Genomic DNA, 13,713 nt, shown 5'->3' on the forward strand with positions numbered 1-13,713 from the left:
GATTGCATTGGTCCCATAAAGCTGCACACTGAAACAAACAACTGTCAAGCGTTTTCACATACCTGGTCTTTGAGACACACTTTCGGTTAGCTATGGTGATAGTTTTGAGTCATCTCATGACTGCTGCTAAAACAATTCCAGGTTCAATCTTTAGAATTATTTTCATGCCCATGCGACCTATTCAACACTGCACATGTAACTATTCTAAACAGTTCACTCAAATCCAACACTGCAGACGTATACCGCTATTTCAGAGCTAAAGGTCTTCAGCACATTTTGTTACGACTGCCATCGGTATATAAAATGTGTAAGTATCAGATTCCGGCTTCAGTGGTGTAGCATCAGCTTCAAGGCAGAGCCTGTTTGTAAATCTCTGGCCGGGAATGCATTGGATGACACTGAGGACAGTTCTCTGGCAGCTGGCTGAACGGGAACTTTTCTATGTTCTCCACGCCGTCGACGTCTGCTCTGAACTTGTCTACAGAGCTGTTGTCTTCTGTGGCAGCTGATCTAGTTGTCTTCTCTGTGAACACCGACATGTACATCACAGTAGCCAGGACGGAGCCTCCTAAAGGACCAGCCCAGTACACCTGCAACAACACAAACATGCCGTATAGAGGCTACTGAAATGACCTCCTTGTTTACATATTATCATACTAATGCTCCACCTCTGCAGTAACACAAACACACAATGTCCATAACCTGCTAAACACTTCACATAGCAAACGTCCAACAACTCAAACATGTGCTGTGGACTTTGCTAAACAGCCCACCGAGTAGATGCACATCACTACCAACAAACGGAGTAGCGCTGGCTAAATGGATACTCACAATCTAGTACACTTGGAACAACACAAACACACGGAATAGTAACTGCTGGAGAGTCTACATTCCACACTTGCAACCACAACACGTGGTGCAGACTTAGCCAGAACGCACACTCAGTACACATTTAACAACATATACTTATGGTTTAGACATTATTAAAGCAGTGCTTCCCAGCCTGCGGGGGTTATTACCCATCGGGGTTAGTGTAAAATTTTCTGAGAGGGATATGAGTGCATTATGACACCAAAATATTACAAAATCATTCTTTTTTTTTTATTTCACTGGAACATTTATTAGACTTTCATCATTAGCCAGTTTCCACAAACTCTATGCACTAACATATCCGGCTAAAAGGGGTTGGATAAAAATGTGGAAACACCAAAAAGACAACATATTACCAAGCCTGATGTGGTGTAGGAAAACCCTTAGCATTTGGAACAGTTCCAGTCGTCTCACAATGGATAAATACAGACCATGCGTGGTCTTCAAGGGAATCTTATACCATTCTCCGTGCATGCTCAATAATACCCTAATCTTTTTTTTTCATATCAGGTGTCACAGTAATCAATTTATTAAAGGAAGATGTAATTTTCCACTTTTGCTGTTTTAATTTTATTTGACGCCAACTAGTTTTCAGCTTGCAGGCCATTTGCAAGTGTTTTTATGGTTCTGCAATTTGTGCCTTGGGTGTCTGTTCTGCGTTTTCTATTAGTGGAACATAAACGCTGTCTTGCTGGTTTGACAGCTTAGATATGACCTAGTCTGCAGAAACTAGATGTGAGAAAATAAAATTAATACGCAAAAGTGGAAAATGTCGTCACCTTTTAATACCGGGATCTGGTGACTGTAATGGCATAGCTAGATGAGACAGTTCATCCTTTTGTTCAAAACACCGGTCCTGAACGATACGATCTGTGTGGACTGGGAGCACAGCATCATCATTGGAGAACATTGTACCATGGGATCGACCTGATCAGCCAAACTGCTAACATTATCATTGGCAGTAGCACAACCTTGCAGAGGAACTATGGGTACCATGTAGCACCACGAAATAAGTTTCTCTCTTTTGACATAAACTCAGAGAAGCTGGAGACAGTCTGAAACAAGGCTCATTCGACTAAATGATTTTTTTTTCTCACTGCTCCATAGTCCAAGTTTTATAACTTCAGCACCAAGTTTTCCGGTAACTAGCTTGTTCATCACACTTTAGTGTTTTGCCATCCCAGATCGCCGTGAAATTCTCTGGTTGGGAAACTCCCTTCATACTGTTTTGGTGCTGGTGGGACTCGCAAATGTGACATTCAGCTCTACATCTACTTTTGCAGCCGTCTTCCCCTTACCATGGTCACGATCCTCTTCAATGAACATCTGTTTCGGTCACTCAGTACAGTCTTTTGTCCATGTTGTGTTTCGGCAGACGATTTTCTGCTCTCCTCTATGCGGTATAAGGATTATATCATCTGAGGTCATCAGTCCCCTAGAACTTAGAACTACTTAAACCTAACTAACTTAAGGACATCACACACATCAATGCCCGAGGCAGGATTCGAACCTGCGACAGAAGCAGTCGAGCAGTTCCGGACTGAAGCGCCTAAAACCTCTCGGCCACCACGGCCGGCTAGCTACGAAAGCACTCACGATACGAACACCAGTTGTTTGCCCATGATCGAATTGACATAGCTCCGAAATAGAGCACTCTCAAGTACACAGAACATCGTTCCGACCACGAGTGACACATGCAATGTATTGCAACCATTGCAGAGGCGGTGTTCGTGTCCAAATGCAATAGCGCAACCTCCAGGCTCGCCTACTATCTGCATTAGTATCAAAGCATGCATTTCTAGCGGTATTTCCACATATTTGTCCAACCTCTGTATGTAGCCTCCTAATTCTGCATGTTTTCTTAATTTGCTCCACCAGTCATTGGGACACCTTATCTCTTGAAATTCTGCAGACAACTACGTCCACCTACCATCTACCACCCGCTCTCCTTACAACATTTAATTTTTATCACGTACATGTGTAACTGTATCTTCCACTCCTACTTGTTCCCTAATCCATCTGCTCATTTACCTGTCTCTCTCGGTAATTCCCAATATACATTGACCCATCAGTAAAAATATCTGAGTGTAGCATTCCTGAGGGGCATGAATCAGTACTAGCATGTAAGGTAGGTTGTAGTAAATTCGACTTCAGTTTATTGGGAGAAGTCTGAGAAATTGTAGCTCATGTATAATGGCTCACGTGTACAAAACACTTGTCAGACCCTTTCTTGAGTACTGATCGAATGGATGGGATCCGCTCAAGTCCGATCGTATGAAAACAACGAAGCAATTCAACTCCTAGATTTGTAACAATACCCGAGTATTACGGAAATACTCGGAAATCAAATGAAAATCCTTGGAGAAAAGTAGACTCTCTTCTCTTGACAGGCTGCCGAGAAAGTTTACAGAACATACGGACTACAGAATGATCCTACAGCCACCAATGTACACTATTGGATGAAAAGCATCTGGTCAACTCTATGTAATGCGTAATTGGCCACCAGATGTCACGAGAGACTGACCCGCCAGTATAAATTGCCTCGAGCACCTCCTCATTACCCATAAATTTCCGTAGTCAGTGGTAAGCTGCGCTTGAGATGGTGTAAAGAGCGACAGTGTTGGACAGTGACGAATGATTTAACGAATCACAGTATACCCTGTGGCAATCCGTTGCAAGGGATTGGGTTCAAATACCAAATTTCTTCAACAGAATTTTACTCGCAATACGAGAAAGCTGACTTGTATGTCACTCATGCAATACTTCAGACCATTCGTAAGTTATAACTGGACCACTACCGCTGCGGCAGAAGTCTGTTTCGTATTACATCATCACACACCTTAAGAATATTCTTTCTAACATAGATATTCATTAGAGGGCACATTGCTTGGACAGCGTCGAGAAAGGGAAAAAATTTATTTGATTCGCAATGTCAATACCCTTCAAAGTACCACCTGTGGTAATATTATTTGGCAAGAAATGTCAATCAGAAACTTGCATTATATAAATTCCAAAGTTCTCATAAATTTACACTGCAAATACACAGACGTACACCAAGTCTGTATATAAGGCTTGTTCAAAAAGTAAGGGATTTTGTAATTTAGCACGTTTTATTAGTCCGGAGCGCGTGATTTTTTTCGTTTTTGTTTACCAAAAATGTCTGCAAAGTATCTGTACAGTGTTAGCCATATTTAGTCTGTTGTCAGCTGTGAAAAATGTTACATTTTCACTTTCTTCATTTGGTATCAAAATGGATCAGAAAATTGTGTCAAATATTTCATTAAGTACGGAATAAAATGCAGCGAAGTCTTACAAACATTATTTTCTGTCGATCTTATACGACTGAAAGGTGGGTTTACAAGTGGCATATGCGTTCCTAAGGCGGCCATGCGGAAGATGATGATGACCAGCATCTTGTACGCCCTAGAAAATCATGGAAACAGTGGAAGAAATGATTATGAACGAATGCCGAGTAATTATCACAGCCCCCGATAAGGACACATTGATTTGAGTCATTTCATGGAACATTTTCGGATGTTTTTTGAATTTTTGAATTTTGAACGAAAACAGTGGTGAACGCAAGTTGCTAAGAAGTTACTAGATGAAGTCTAAAACAATACAGAACTTCGTAACAGATGATAAAACATGATTTTGTGGATGTGGCATCGAAACTAGTGCTCAATCGTTCCAGTCGTCCTACATCGCCAAGACAATGGAAAGCTCGACAAGTGCGGTGCTACGTGAAGGCTATTCTCACTGTGTTCTTCAATTCTAATGGTGTAGAGCAACAAGAGTTCTTCCCAAAAGGTCGAACGTGCAGTAAAGATTACATATTACGGACAAGTTCACTGTTTGCGTGGAGCAATATGTATAAAACTGTTTTCTTGCGCTTTTCACTACGTTAATCTACCTATTCAACCTTCGTAGATTAGACGTGAGTTTTTAATGACGCTCCAGCCTCCATATTCGCCATACGTGGCCCCATGTAACTTTTCTCTGTTCCCAAAAATAAAGAAATCCTTAAAGCACACTCGTTTTAGAATTATAGATTAAGAACACATCAGAGCGCCAAAAGCTAACCTGAAGACCGTGTTAGAGAAGTATTTCCTTGCTTAGAAAACATCCTGTCAAAAATGTCTAATATCGAATTGGGATTTTTTTAAGGGGATGGTAATAGAGACTAATAAGTAACATTCTTTTCCGAAAATGAACAAACTTCATCTGAGCCCACATTTTAACACAAAACAACAATTACATAAAATCTATAAATGCATTTCTGGCAGAGTATTTGAAGAATATCTGTCGATTATGAGTATATTCACACATAGGCTAAAACATCGCAGTAAGGTAAAAACTGAATACATGCAGCACATTCGCAACGAAATAATTTTCCTAACATTAGTACATAAAAAGTCATGGTGCCTGAATTAACACATTCATGGAAACAGAGGTTAAGCAAAGTCACCCCACTGCGAATGATGTCACTCATTGCAAAATCGTCCTTCACACTGCACAACAAATCCCTTTTATTGCATGTGACAAAAATTTCTTTACAACCTTCATACAACATATATAGATGTCAGTTTCACTGTTACATGATTGCATAAAATTCTCGGGAGACGTACCCAGTGGCATTCCCAAACACCCTTCCAGAGCGCTGGGGCGAGTGTCCTGGCGGGGTTCATGCTGGCTCCAGTGAAAGGACCCTGCGACGACAGTAAGAAGCGTAAGGAGTACAATATCACCAAGATGTGACAAAGCATACTAAGCAAACTACTATGAAGATGCTGTGACAGTCACTGTAAATCTAATTATTATTCGCCAAAATTTTTTTACAATAATAATAATAATAATAATAATAATTTCTAATAGCTACTACGATCAAGAATTCTTAACTTAGTCTGAAATATCTGCAAAAGGTATAGGTTTTATCCTGGCATTTTTACAAATTAAGAGATTTGGTTTAGATATTACTGATTTTTAAATGGATAACACAGTAATTAATTTAACTGAGTAACAGTAACACCACCAGCATTGATCGCATACTGTCTGCAGGATAACCGTGTCACTGTACCAGTGACCTTTGCTGCAGGATTATTTCACTCAGAAGATGGAAGGAAGAGCGTTAGTGATATTATTAATACACATTTGGAGGCTGATCGTCAGTGTCACTACAGTTACCATTATCAACAACATTGCAGATGAGGAAAGAACCACTTGTGACATTGTTGGCAGTATCATCTCAGTATTCTCATGAAATAATTTAGAGAAATCAAGAAATTTTTAAATAATAACTGTCAAAGAAGGAACTTAACCAGATGTATCTTATCAGTGCATTAAACAGAGTTCGGTTTGCATTTAGTACACTTATGTCTCAAAATTTAGTGTTTTCAAAGGCAACGAAAGAACATGAGACACGGCCATTACGTGACCAAACATACTTTGAAAATAATGATCCATAGTAACCTGGCTTCGAGATGCACTGGACAGACAACTATTTGCCGTGGGTGGCAGTTATGGCATCTAGACCGCCATAGTGGGGAGCAGTGCCTTGAAACAGCAACAGGGAATTAACCATGGATCATGCCACCCACCATACCATCGTTCAACAGGTGACTTTTGGAAGGGTAAAATCGTCAGTAACCGTTGCAGTCCTTCACGTAATGCCTCTCCTGTACATTTAGTTGGACGTAAGGCCAGTGGGAAAACTGATCACATTAGACATTATGTCCAAACATGGCAGGGACATTGTGTAATAAATTATTGTATTTCAACGATATTAGAGATAAGATTACCCCGAGGTGACAAAAGTCACAGAATACGTCCTAATATCGTTTCGTACCTCCATTTGCATCAACAGCTGGAAGTGGCATGGACTCAAAAAGTCGTTGGAAGCCTCCTGCAGAAATATTGAGCCATTCTGCCTCTACAGACATCCATAATAGCGAAATTGTTGCGTTGCAAGATTTGTACACAATCTGACATCTCGATTATGTTCCAAAAATTTTCGGTGGGTGACAAATCATTGGCTCCAGTCGTCCAGAATGTTCTTCAAACCAATCGTGAACAATTGCGGCTTGCTTACGTGGTGCATTGTGTGAGGTAACGGACGAGTTGCGGCGTCCTGGAAATATTATAAATACAGAGTTGGCGGCCACCGCTCGCGCAGCTGGGCAAGCCGCGGCTCGCTAGCAACCACGTGATGCCGCACAACGGCCGGACCACGTGGTCCATCGGCCGCGTGGCTGGGAATTCCATAGTGACACTGTGTCGATGAAGGGGACACGCCAGGAGTGCCAAAGATGGCGGGCTTTGGGAAACCATCATGGCAGACATTTCACAGTTCGTACAGAAATTAATAGTAGCCAGATGAATCATGGTACCTCAAAAAGAAACATGTACATTACTGTTATTTGCACGACGATTCTGACTGTGTAACCAGATTTTCAACATCTTTATTAGTTTAAAGGTTAGTATCTGATAGTAAATTATACGAGTAACACCCAGCAACGAATTTCCAAAATATTAACGCTTCATCCGAGTTTGTCGATCGCCGTGTATTTAGAAAGCTATTGTTTAAACCTAAATTGGTATGAATTACAGGCATGTAACTTAAATAGTACACGAGTTATTGGAGGTCAAAGTAGCTGATTACTATCGATCGCGTCAGCCATAGGTACCACACAGTTACAGGAAAAAACGGTAGCAGCACGCTTATAAATATATTTATTCATCTATGTCTTTTTTATATCCGATATATATTATTCATGAAGAAATTGGTTAAATGTTTCCTGTGTTTTAGAAAGCACAGAGACATTAGGCTGCTGGCCTACATTTTGTTGCTATTCCTTTGATATATATTTATTTAATTTGTTTATGTATTTAATAATTGTGTTAGAGCGTGTTTATGGTCCAGCCGTAGGAATATTTATTTAATTTCAAGTTATTTAAATGTAACTCCAGTATTTGGTATGTGTTTCAATATGATTGTGAGTGCACGTTGGCCTGGAGACATGGAGGGAGCGCTGTAGCCAATCACAGCGCTCGTGACTAAGAGAGACGGATGGAGGTTGGGGAGGAGCATCGCTTCCGGGCAGGACACGCGGTAGTTCTGGCAGAGGGAGAGTTCTGGCAGTTCGGAACAGTACGGCACAGGACACGGGAAGCACTTGAACAGTGGAGCAGTTTGCGCGTGGCCGCGGCAGACAGAAACACTTTGGAGTGCCGACTTGTGAGATTTCCGTAGCTTCTACAGTGAAGACATAGTGTGCGTTTAGAGATGTGTTGTTGTTGTTGTTCACAACTAATTACGTGCTGTAGGTGCAAGCTGTTCGAGATTCTGAAAAAAGTAGGGGTAAGCTATAGGGAGAGACGGGTCATATACAATATGTACAACAACCAAGAGGGAATAATAAGAGTGGACGATCAAGAACGAAGTGCTCGTATTAAGAAGGGTGTAAGACAAGGCTGCAGCCTTTCGCCCCTACTCTTCAATCTGTACATTGAGGAAGCAATGATGGAAATAAAAGAAAGGTTCAGGAGTGGAATTAAAATACAAGGTGAAAGAATATCAATGATACGATTCGCTGATGACATTGCTATCCTGAGTGAAAGTGAAGAAGAATTAAATGATCTGCTGAACGGAATGAACAGTTTAATGAGGACACAGTATGGTTTGAGAGTAAATCGGAGAAAGACGAAGGTAATGAGAAGTAGTAGAAATGAGAACAGCGGAAACTTAACATCAGGATTGATGGTCACGAAGTCAATGAAGTTAAGGAATTCTGCTACCTAGGCAGTAAAATAACCAATGACGGGCGGAGCAAGGAGGACATCCAAAGCAGACTCGCTATGGCAAAAAAGGCATTTCTGGCCAAGAGAAGCCTACTACCGGCCTTAATTTGCTGGAGTACAGCATTGTATGGTAGTGAAACATGGACTGTGGGAAAACCGGAACAGAAGAGAATCGAAGCATTTGAGATGTGGTGCTATAGACGAATGTTGAAAATTAGGTGGACTGATAAGGTAAGGAATGAGGAGGTTCGATGCAGAATCGGAGAGGAAAGGAATATGTGGAAAACACTGATAAGGAGAAGGGACAGGATGATAGGACATCTGCTAAGACATGAGGGCATGACTTCCATGGTACTAGAGGGAGCTGTAGATGGCAAAAACTGTAGAGGAAGACAGAGATTGGAATACGTCAAGCAAATAATTGAGGACGTAGGTTGCAAGTGCTACTCTGAGATGAAGAGGTTAGCACAGGAAAGGAATTCGTGGCGGCCCCATCAAACCAGTAAGTAGACTGATGGAGAAAAAGAAAAAAAATATATATATATATATTGTTTCCCTGTTATTCAACTTATATTTTATTTAATTGCTGGACCATCGACACCAATAAGTGTTTTCAGAAATATACTGCATTCTCAAAAGTACTTCTATTGTCGTACTCATCATTTTAAGTCGTTAGTATAGTATCTGCAGATTTTATTTAATTGCAATCTTTCATTTACAAATTTATATGTTACATTCATAATTTCCAATTGTCGAGTGATAGAAACCTTCGACCATTCGATTCATGTATGTATTCTTATCGTATACTGTACTCAGCAGTATTTGGCCCGTAATGCGGCAACTGCGTATCGCAGCCCCTAGACAACGAAACCAGCCAAAACTTTAATGTTTCAACTCTGAGTCAGAGGGTACGTAGTTGAGGGCAACCTTATCTCACATTTTCTGTTTTGAAAGCTCGAAATTGTCATCCCTGACATGGTGCATTGTGATTCTGTTTGGGAAGATGACGTCCCTGAATGGCTGTATATGGTCTCCAGATATCCACACATAATCATTTACAGTCAATGATCGGTTCAAATGGACCAGAGGACCCAGTCCATTCCAAGTAAACACAGCTCTCACCATTATAGAGTCACCACCACCTTGCACAGTGCCTCGTTGACAACTTGGGTCCATGGCTTTTTGGGATCTGCGTCACACTCGAACCCTACCATCAGCTCTTACCAAGTGAAATCGGGTCTCACCTGACCAGTCCACGGTTTTCCAGTCCAACCGATGTGGTCACGAACCCAGGACAGGTGTCGTGCTATTAGCTAAGGCATTCGCGTCTATCGTCTGCTGCCATAGCCCATTAATGCCACATTTCGCCGTACTGTCCTAACGGATACGTTCGTCTTATGTCCGAGATTGATTTCTGCGGGGGAGGGGAGGGGGGGAGGGTGGTCATCTGGTTTGTCTGTTAGCACTGACAACTTTAATAAACGCCGGTGCTCTCGGTCGTTCAGTGAAGGCCTTCAGTCACTACGTTGTCCATGGTGGGAGATAATGCCTAAATTTTGGTATTCTCGGCACACTTTTGACACTGTGGATCTCGGAATACTGAATTATCTAACGATTTTCGAAATGGGAGGTCCCATGCGTCGATCTCGAACTACCACTTTGCGTTCGAAGTCTGTTAATTCCCGGCGTGAGGTCCTAATCACATAAGAAACCTTTCCACATAAATCATCAGTGTACAAATGACATCGCCTCCAATGGAATGCCCTTTCATACCTTGTGTAAGCTACACTACCGCCGTCTGTATATGTCTGTATCAGTATCCCATGACTTTTGTCACCTCATTGTATATCTCAGAGTGTGAACTTTATTTCAGCATAAACACAAGCTAAGCCTGCAGTAGTTTACGGCAACCCGTAAACTCGCAACTGATGCCACAAGAGTGGAAACAGCTGCAGTCTCTGTGCTGGACTCACCGCGGCGATGGAGATGCCGGTGATGTAGGAGCCGAACTTGAGCGGCGTGGAGTCCGAGTTGTGGCAGTTGCGCGCGTCCCACGAGCCGTGGCACAGGAGTATAAGCATCGCCGTAGCCCCCGTCTCCACGAGCAGCGCCTGCGTTGTTGACAGCCCCGCTGCCGGCGTCGTCGTGCAGTCACACACCGCTGAAGATGGCGTCACACTCTGCCGAAACGTCACCCAGCATCAGTATGCACAATGTGTTGCAAAATTACAGGCATTCATTCACTGCTAAACAAGTGGAGAAACTCTCCATTAATATAGTACCTACCCACTAAAAGATACGAATTATTATCTAGTAGCACTCTTGTGTGAAATGGAAATTCAAAGAGCGTTTCCATAGGGTCGTTGTAGGCCTCTGAGGCAACAACCAGTAGCTGTACTACACTTTCAGTAACGGATAAAACTTCCTGGCAGATTGAAACTGTGTGCCGGACCGAGACTCGAACTCGGGACCTCTGCCTTTCGCGGGCAAGTGCTCTACCAACTGAGTTACCCAAGCATGACTCAATCCCCGTCCTCACAGCCTTAATCCCACCAGTACCTCGTCTCCTACCTTCCAAACTTCGCAGAAGCTCTCCTGTATACCTTTCAGAACTAGCATTCCAGGTATGCAGGAGAGCTCCTGCGAAGTTTGGAAGGTGGGAGACGAGGTACTGGTGGGATGAAGGCTGTGAGGACGTGGCTTGAGTCGTGTTTGGGTAGCTCAGTTGGTAGAGCACTTGCCAGCGAAAGGCGAAGGTCCCGAGTTCGAGTTTCGGTCCGGCACACACTTTTAATCTGCCAGGAAGTTTCATATCAGAGCACACTCCGCTGCAGAGTGAAAATTTCATTACGGATAAAGCTGTTTTTCTTTCTACTTTTCCCATTCTTAAAAATACTTAACAGAAAAGTAATAGCTACGAAGTCGTGTGTAACGACATTAGTGTTTCTAGAGTTCTGTTGCCATAGAACATTTCCAGGAAAGTCACTGCAGACCTCCGAGTTTCAGCGACCATTACTTGCGTTGTTCCTCGCTTGCCTGAACATTGTCGTCTATGGTCGAGATAAGTGGTCTTGGTTCCCGATCAGCATCACTCACATCTGTGCAGCGTTGGTCAAGTTGTCGGCGCCATTTCGCTACGACTGGACACGACATTACATTTGGTCCACATACAGCAAGAATTTCATGAAAAATCTGAATGCATTTCAGACGTTTTACCCACAAGATGCGTACTACCTGCCTACTTCAGCTGTGGAATACGTTTCCACTTGCTGCCCCATTTCACACTCTTAACTGCGATGCACCTGTTATCCTTACCGGAGCAGATCTGTGTCTGCAGGAAACCCAGAACATGTCCTTTCTTCCGACAGTGCGCGACTCTTGGTTTGCTGTGGTCTTAGCGTGAGACGATGACTGTACTGTCCGCGAAAACCATTCCGACACGCTGAGCAGAGGCTCATCGCAACAAAAGTAAAGGCATCTCTACATATATGTGGTGTCATTCCTTGCGGATATGTGGAAGCTCTAGGTTCCAGTCCCGCTCCGATACAAATTTTCACCTGTTATCATTGATTTAGTTTAAAGTTAGATATTGGGGAAGCTGGACCCGCGAGGGTAGCCGAGAGCGCTAACGCGCTACTTCCTGGACTCGGGTAGCCGCGCCGGCCTCGGATCGAATCCGCCAGGCGAATTAACGACGAGGGCCGGTGTGCCTGCCAGCCTGGATGTGGTTTTTAGGCGGTTTTCCACATCCCGCTAGGTGAATACCGGGCTGGTCCCTGCAGACATTTGACACACGTCTGCACTATTTCACGATTTACACTAGACGCAGACAGTTGGGGTACACTGATTCCGTCCTGGGAGGTACGGGGTGGCGGCAGGAAGGGCATCCAGCCATCCCTACAACTAACACTGCCAAATCCGTTGTAACCTCGCCGACCCTGCGATCACTGCGGGACTATGGCGTAAGCGAAAGAAAGAAATAAAACAATATTGGGGAAGCTGGTGAATATAATTGGCGTGGTGACCGTACTCACGACTCCAGAGAATGCTGCACCACAATCGATAAGGTGCCCTCGAAATACTCGTAACGCAGCAGCTGTATGGATGGGCACAACGAACTGTACGGAGGTCCGCCTGGGCCAGCAACTGCCAACTCATGGGCATCACGTGTACAGATAACGATTGGCCGATGCCTCGTTAAAGACCGGAGCACTGAGCTACGGTGGACAGATCTCTTTAGTGCACCGAGTCGTGTACAGTTACCGCCTAGACTACAAGCTCCAGTGCTCTTCCGCCGTCTCAGATACTTGGTCTGCGTAATTATCGTAGATCAGCTCTGGGCTCTACATAGGCATCACTCAGAGGCACACTGACAGGACTTCAATATTTTAGGAGACTCGTAGTAATGTCGAACGACTGAAGGTGCTGGACATTTCATAAGAAGAAGCACCATTAAAGTTGAGAATTTTTTCATATTTAACAAATATTTTATTATTACTAATTGGTGGGAACCTTTCTGACTGAAGATAATATACGCCGTCCTCCTGAATTCCCAGCAACCGGCGTATACGCGCCAGGAGAGGCAAGAAACGCGTGCAATCTACGAACGCATGCAGATGGCGATTAATGAAATACCAATGGGAAACCTAAATCAGAAAATTTAAATAATTATAGGATATTTCAATGTGGGGATAGGTACACCTACCATTAAAGGAATAGTGAGGCCGCATGGAGAACATATTAAAAGCTATAATGACCAGTTAAGAAATTTTTCTGTCCTCAACTACTTAAGAATAACAAATAATTTTTTTTCCTTTAAGAATAACAAATATTTTTTTCCTTCAACGTTATTCATACATTCACGTGGAGCTCTAGTAGTTCTATATCACTAACAGAGTCTGTTATTACAAACGAGAAGGCCAACCCATTAATAAAGTCTACAAATCATATGATGTTGGCATTGACCATTTTCTGGTAATATCAAAACAAAGAATCCCACTCTGTAACAATAAGAGCACTATAAATAAAATAAACTTGAGAAGAAGTCTA

The 13,713-nt window shown here is 42.8% G+C and overlaps 1 protein-coding gene across 1 annotated transcript; it reads right to left on the minus strand.

The window, feature by feature from the left end:
- Positions 1-347: 347 nt before the first annotated feature.
- Positions 348-12,761, minus strand: LOC126419616 (uncharacterized). The gene is made up of 4 exons (XM_050086805.1): positions 12,699-12,761; positions 10,638-10,844; positions 5,496-5,576; positions 348-590 (listed from the first exon to the last, which is right to left on the minus strand). The coding sequence occupies exons 2-4, from the start codon at positions 10,743-10,745 to the stop codon at positions 348-350; spliced, it is 432 nt and encodes a 143-aa protein (XP_049942762.1). The 5' UTR covers positions 10,746-10,844; positions 12,699-12,761.
- Positions 12,762-13,713: the final 952 nt, after the last annotated feature.

The sequence above is a fragment of the Schistocerca serialis genome, chromosome 9 (genome assembly GCF_023864345.2).
Source record: "Schistocerca serialis cubense isolate TAMUIC-IGC-003099 chromosome 9, iqSchSeri2.2, whole genome shotgun sequence".
NCBI lineage: Eukaryota > Metazoa > Arthropoda > Insecta > Orthoptera > Acrididae > Schistocerca > Schistocerca serialis.

Bases quoted from the DNA above. Each gene is read 5' to 3' on its own strand.
- LOC126419616 (XM_050086805.1), bottom strand. From the start codon at position 10,745: ATGCTTATACTCCTGTGCCACGGCTCGTGGGACGCGCGCAACTGCCAC. The intron at 5,577-10,637 runs GTGAGTCCAGCA...CTGTCGTCGCAG, and splicing joins CCGGCATCTCCATCGCCGCG to GGTCCTTTCACTGGAGCCAG. The intron at 591-5,495 runs GTACGTCTCCCG...GTGTTGTTGCAG, and splicing joins GTGTTTGGGAATGCCACTGG to GTGTACTGGGCTGGTCCTTT.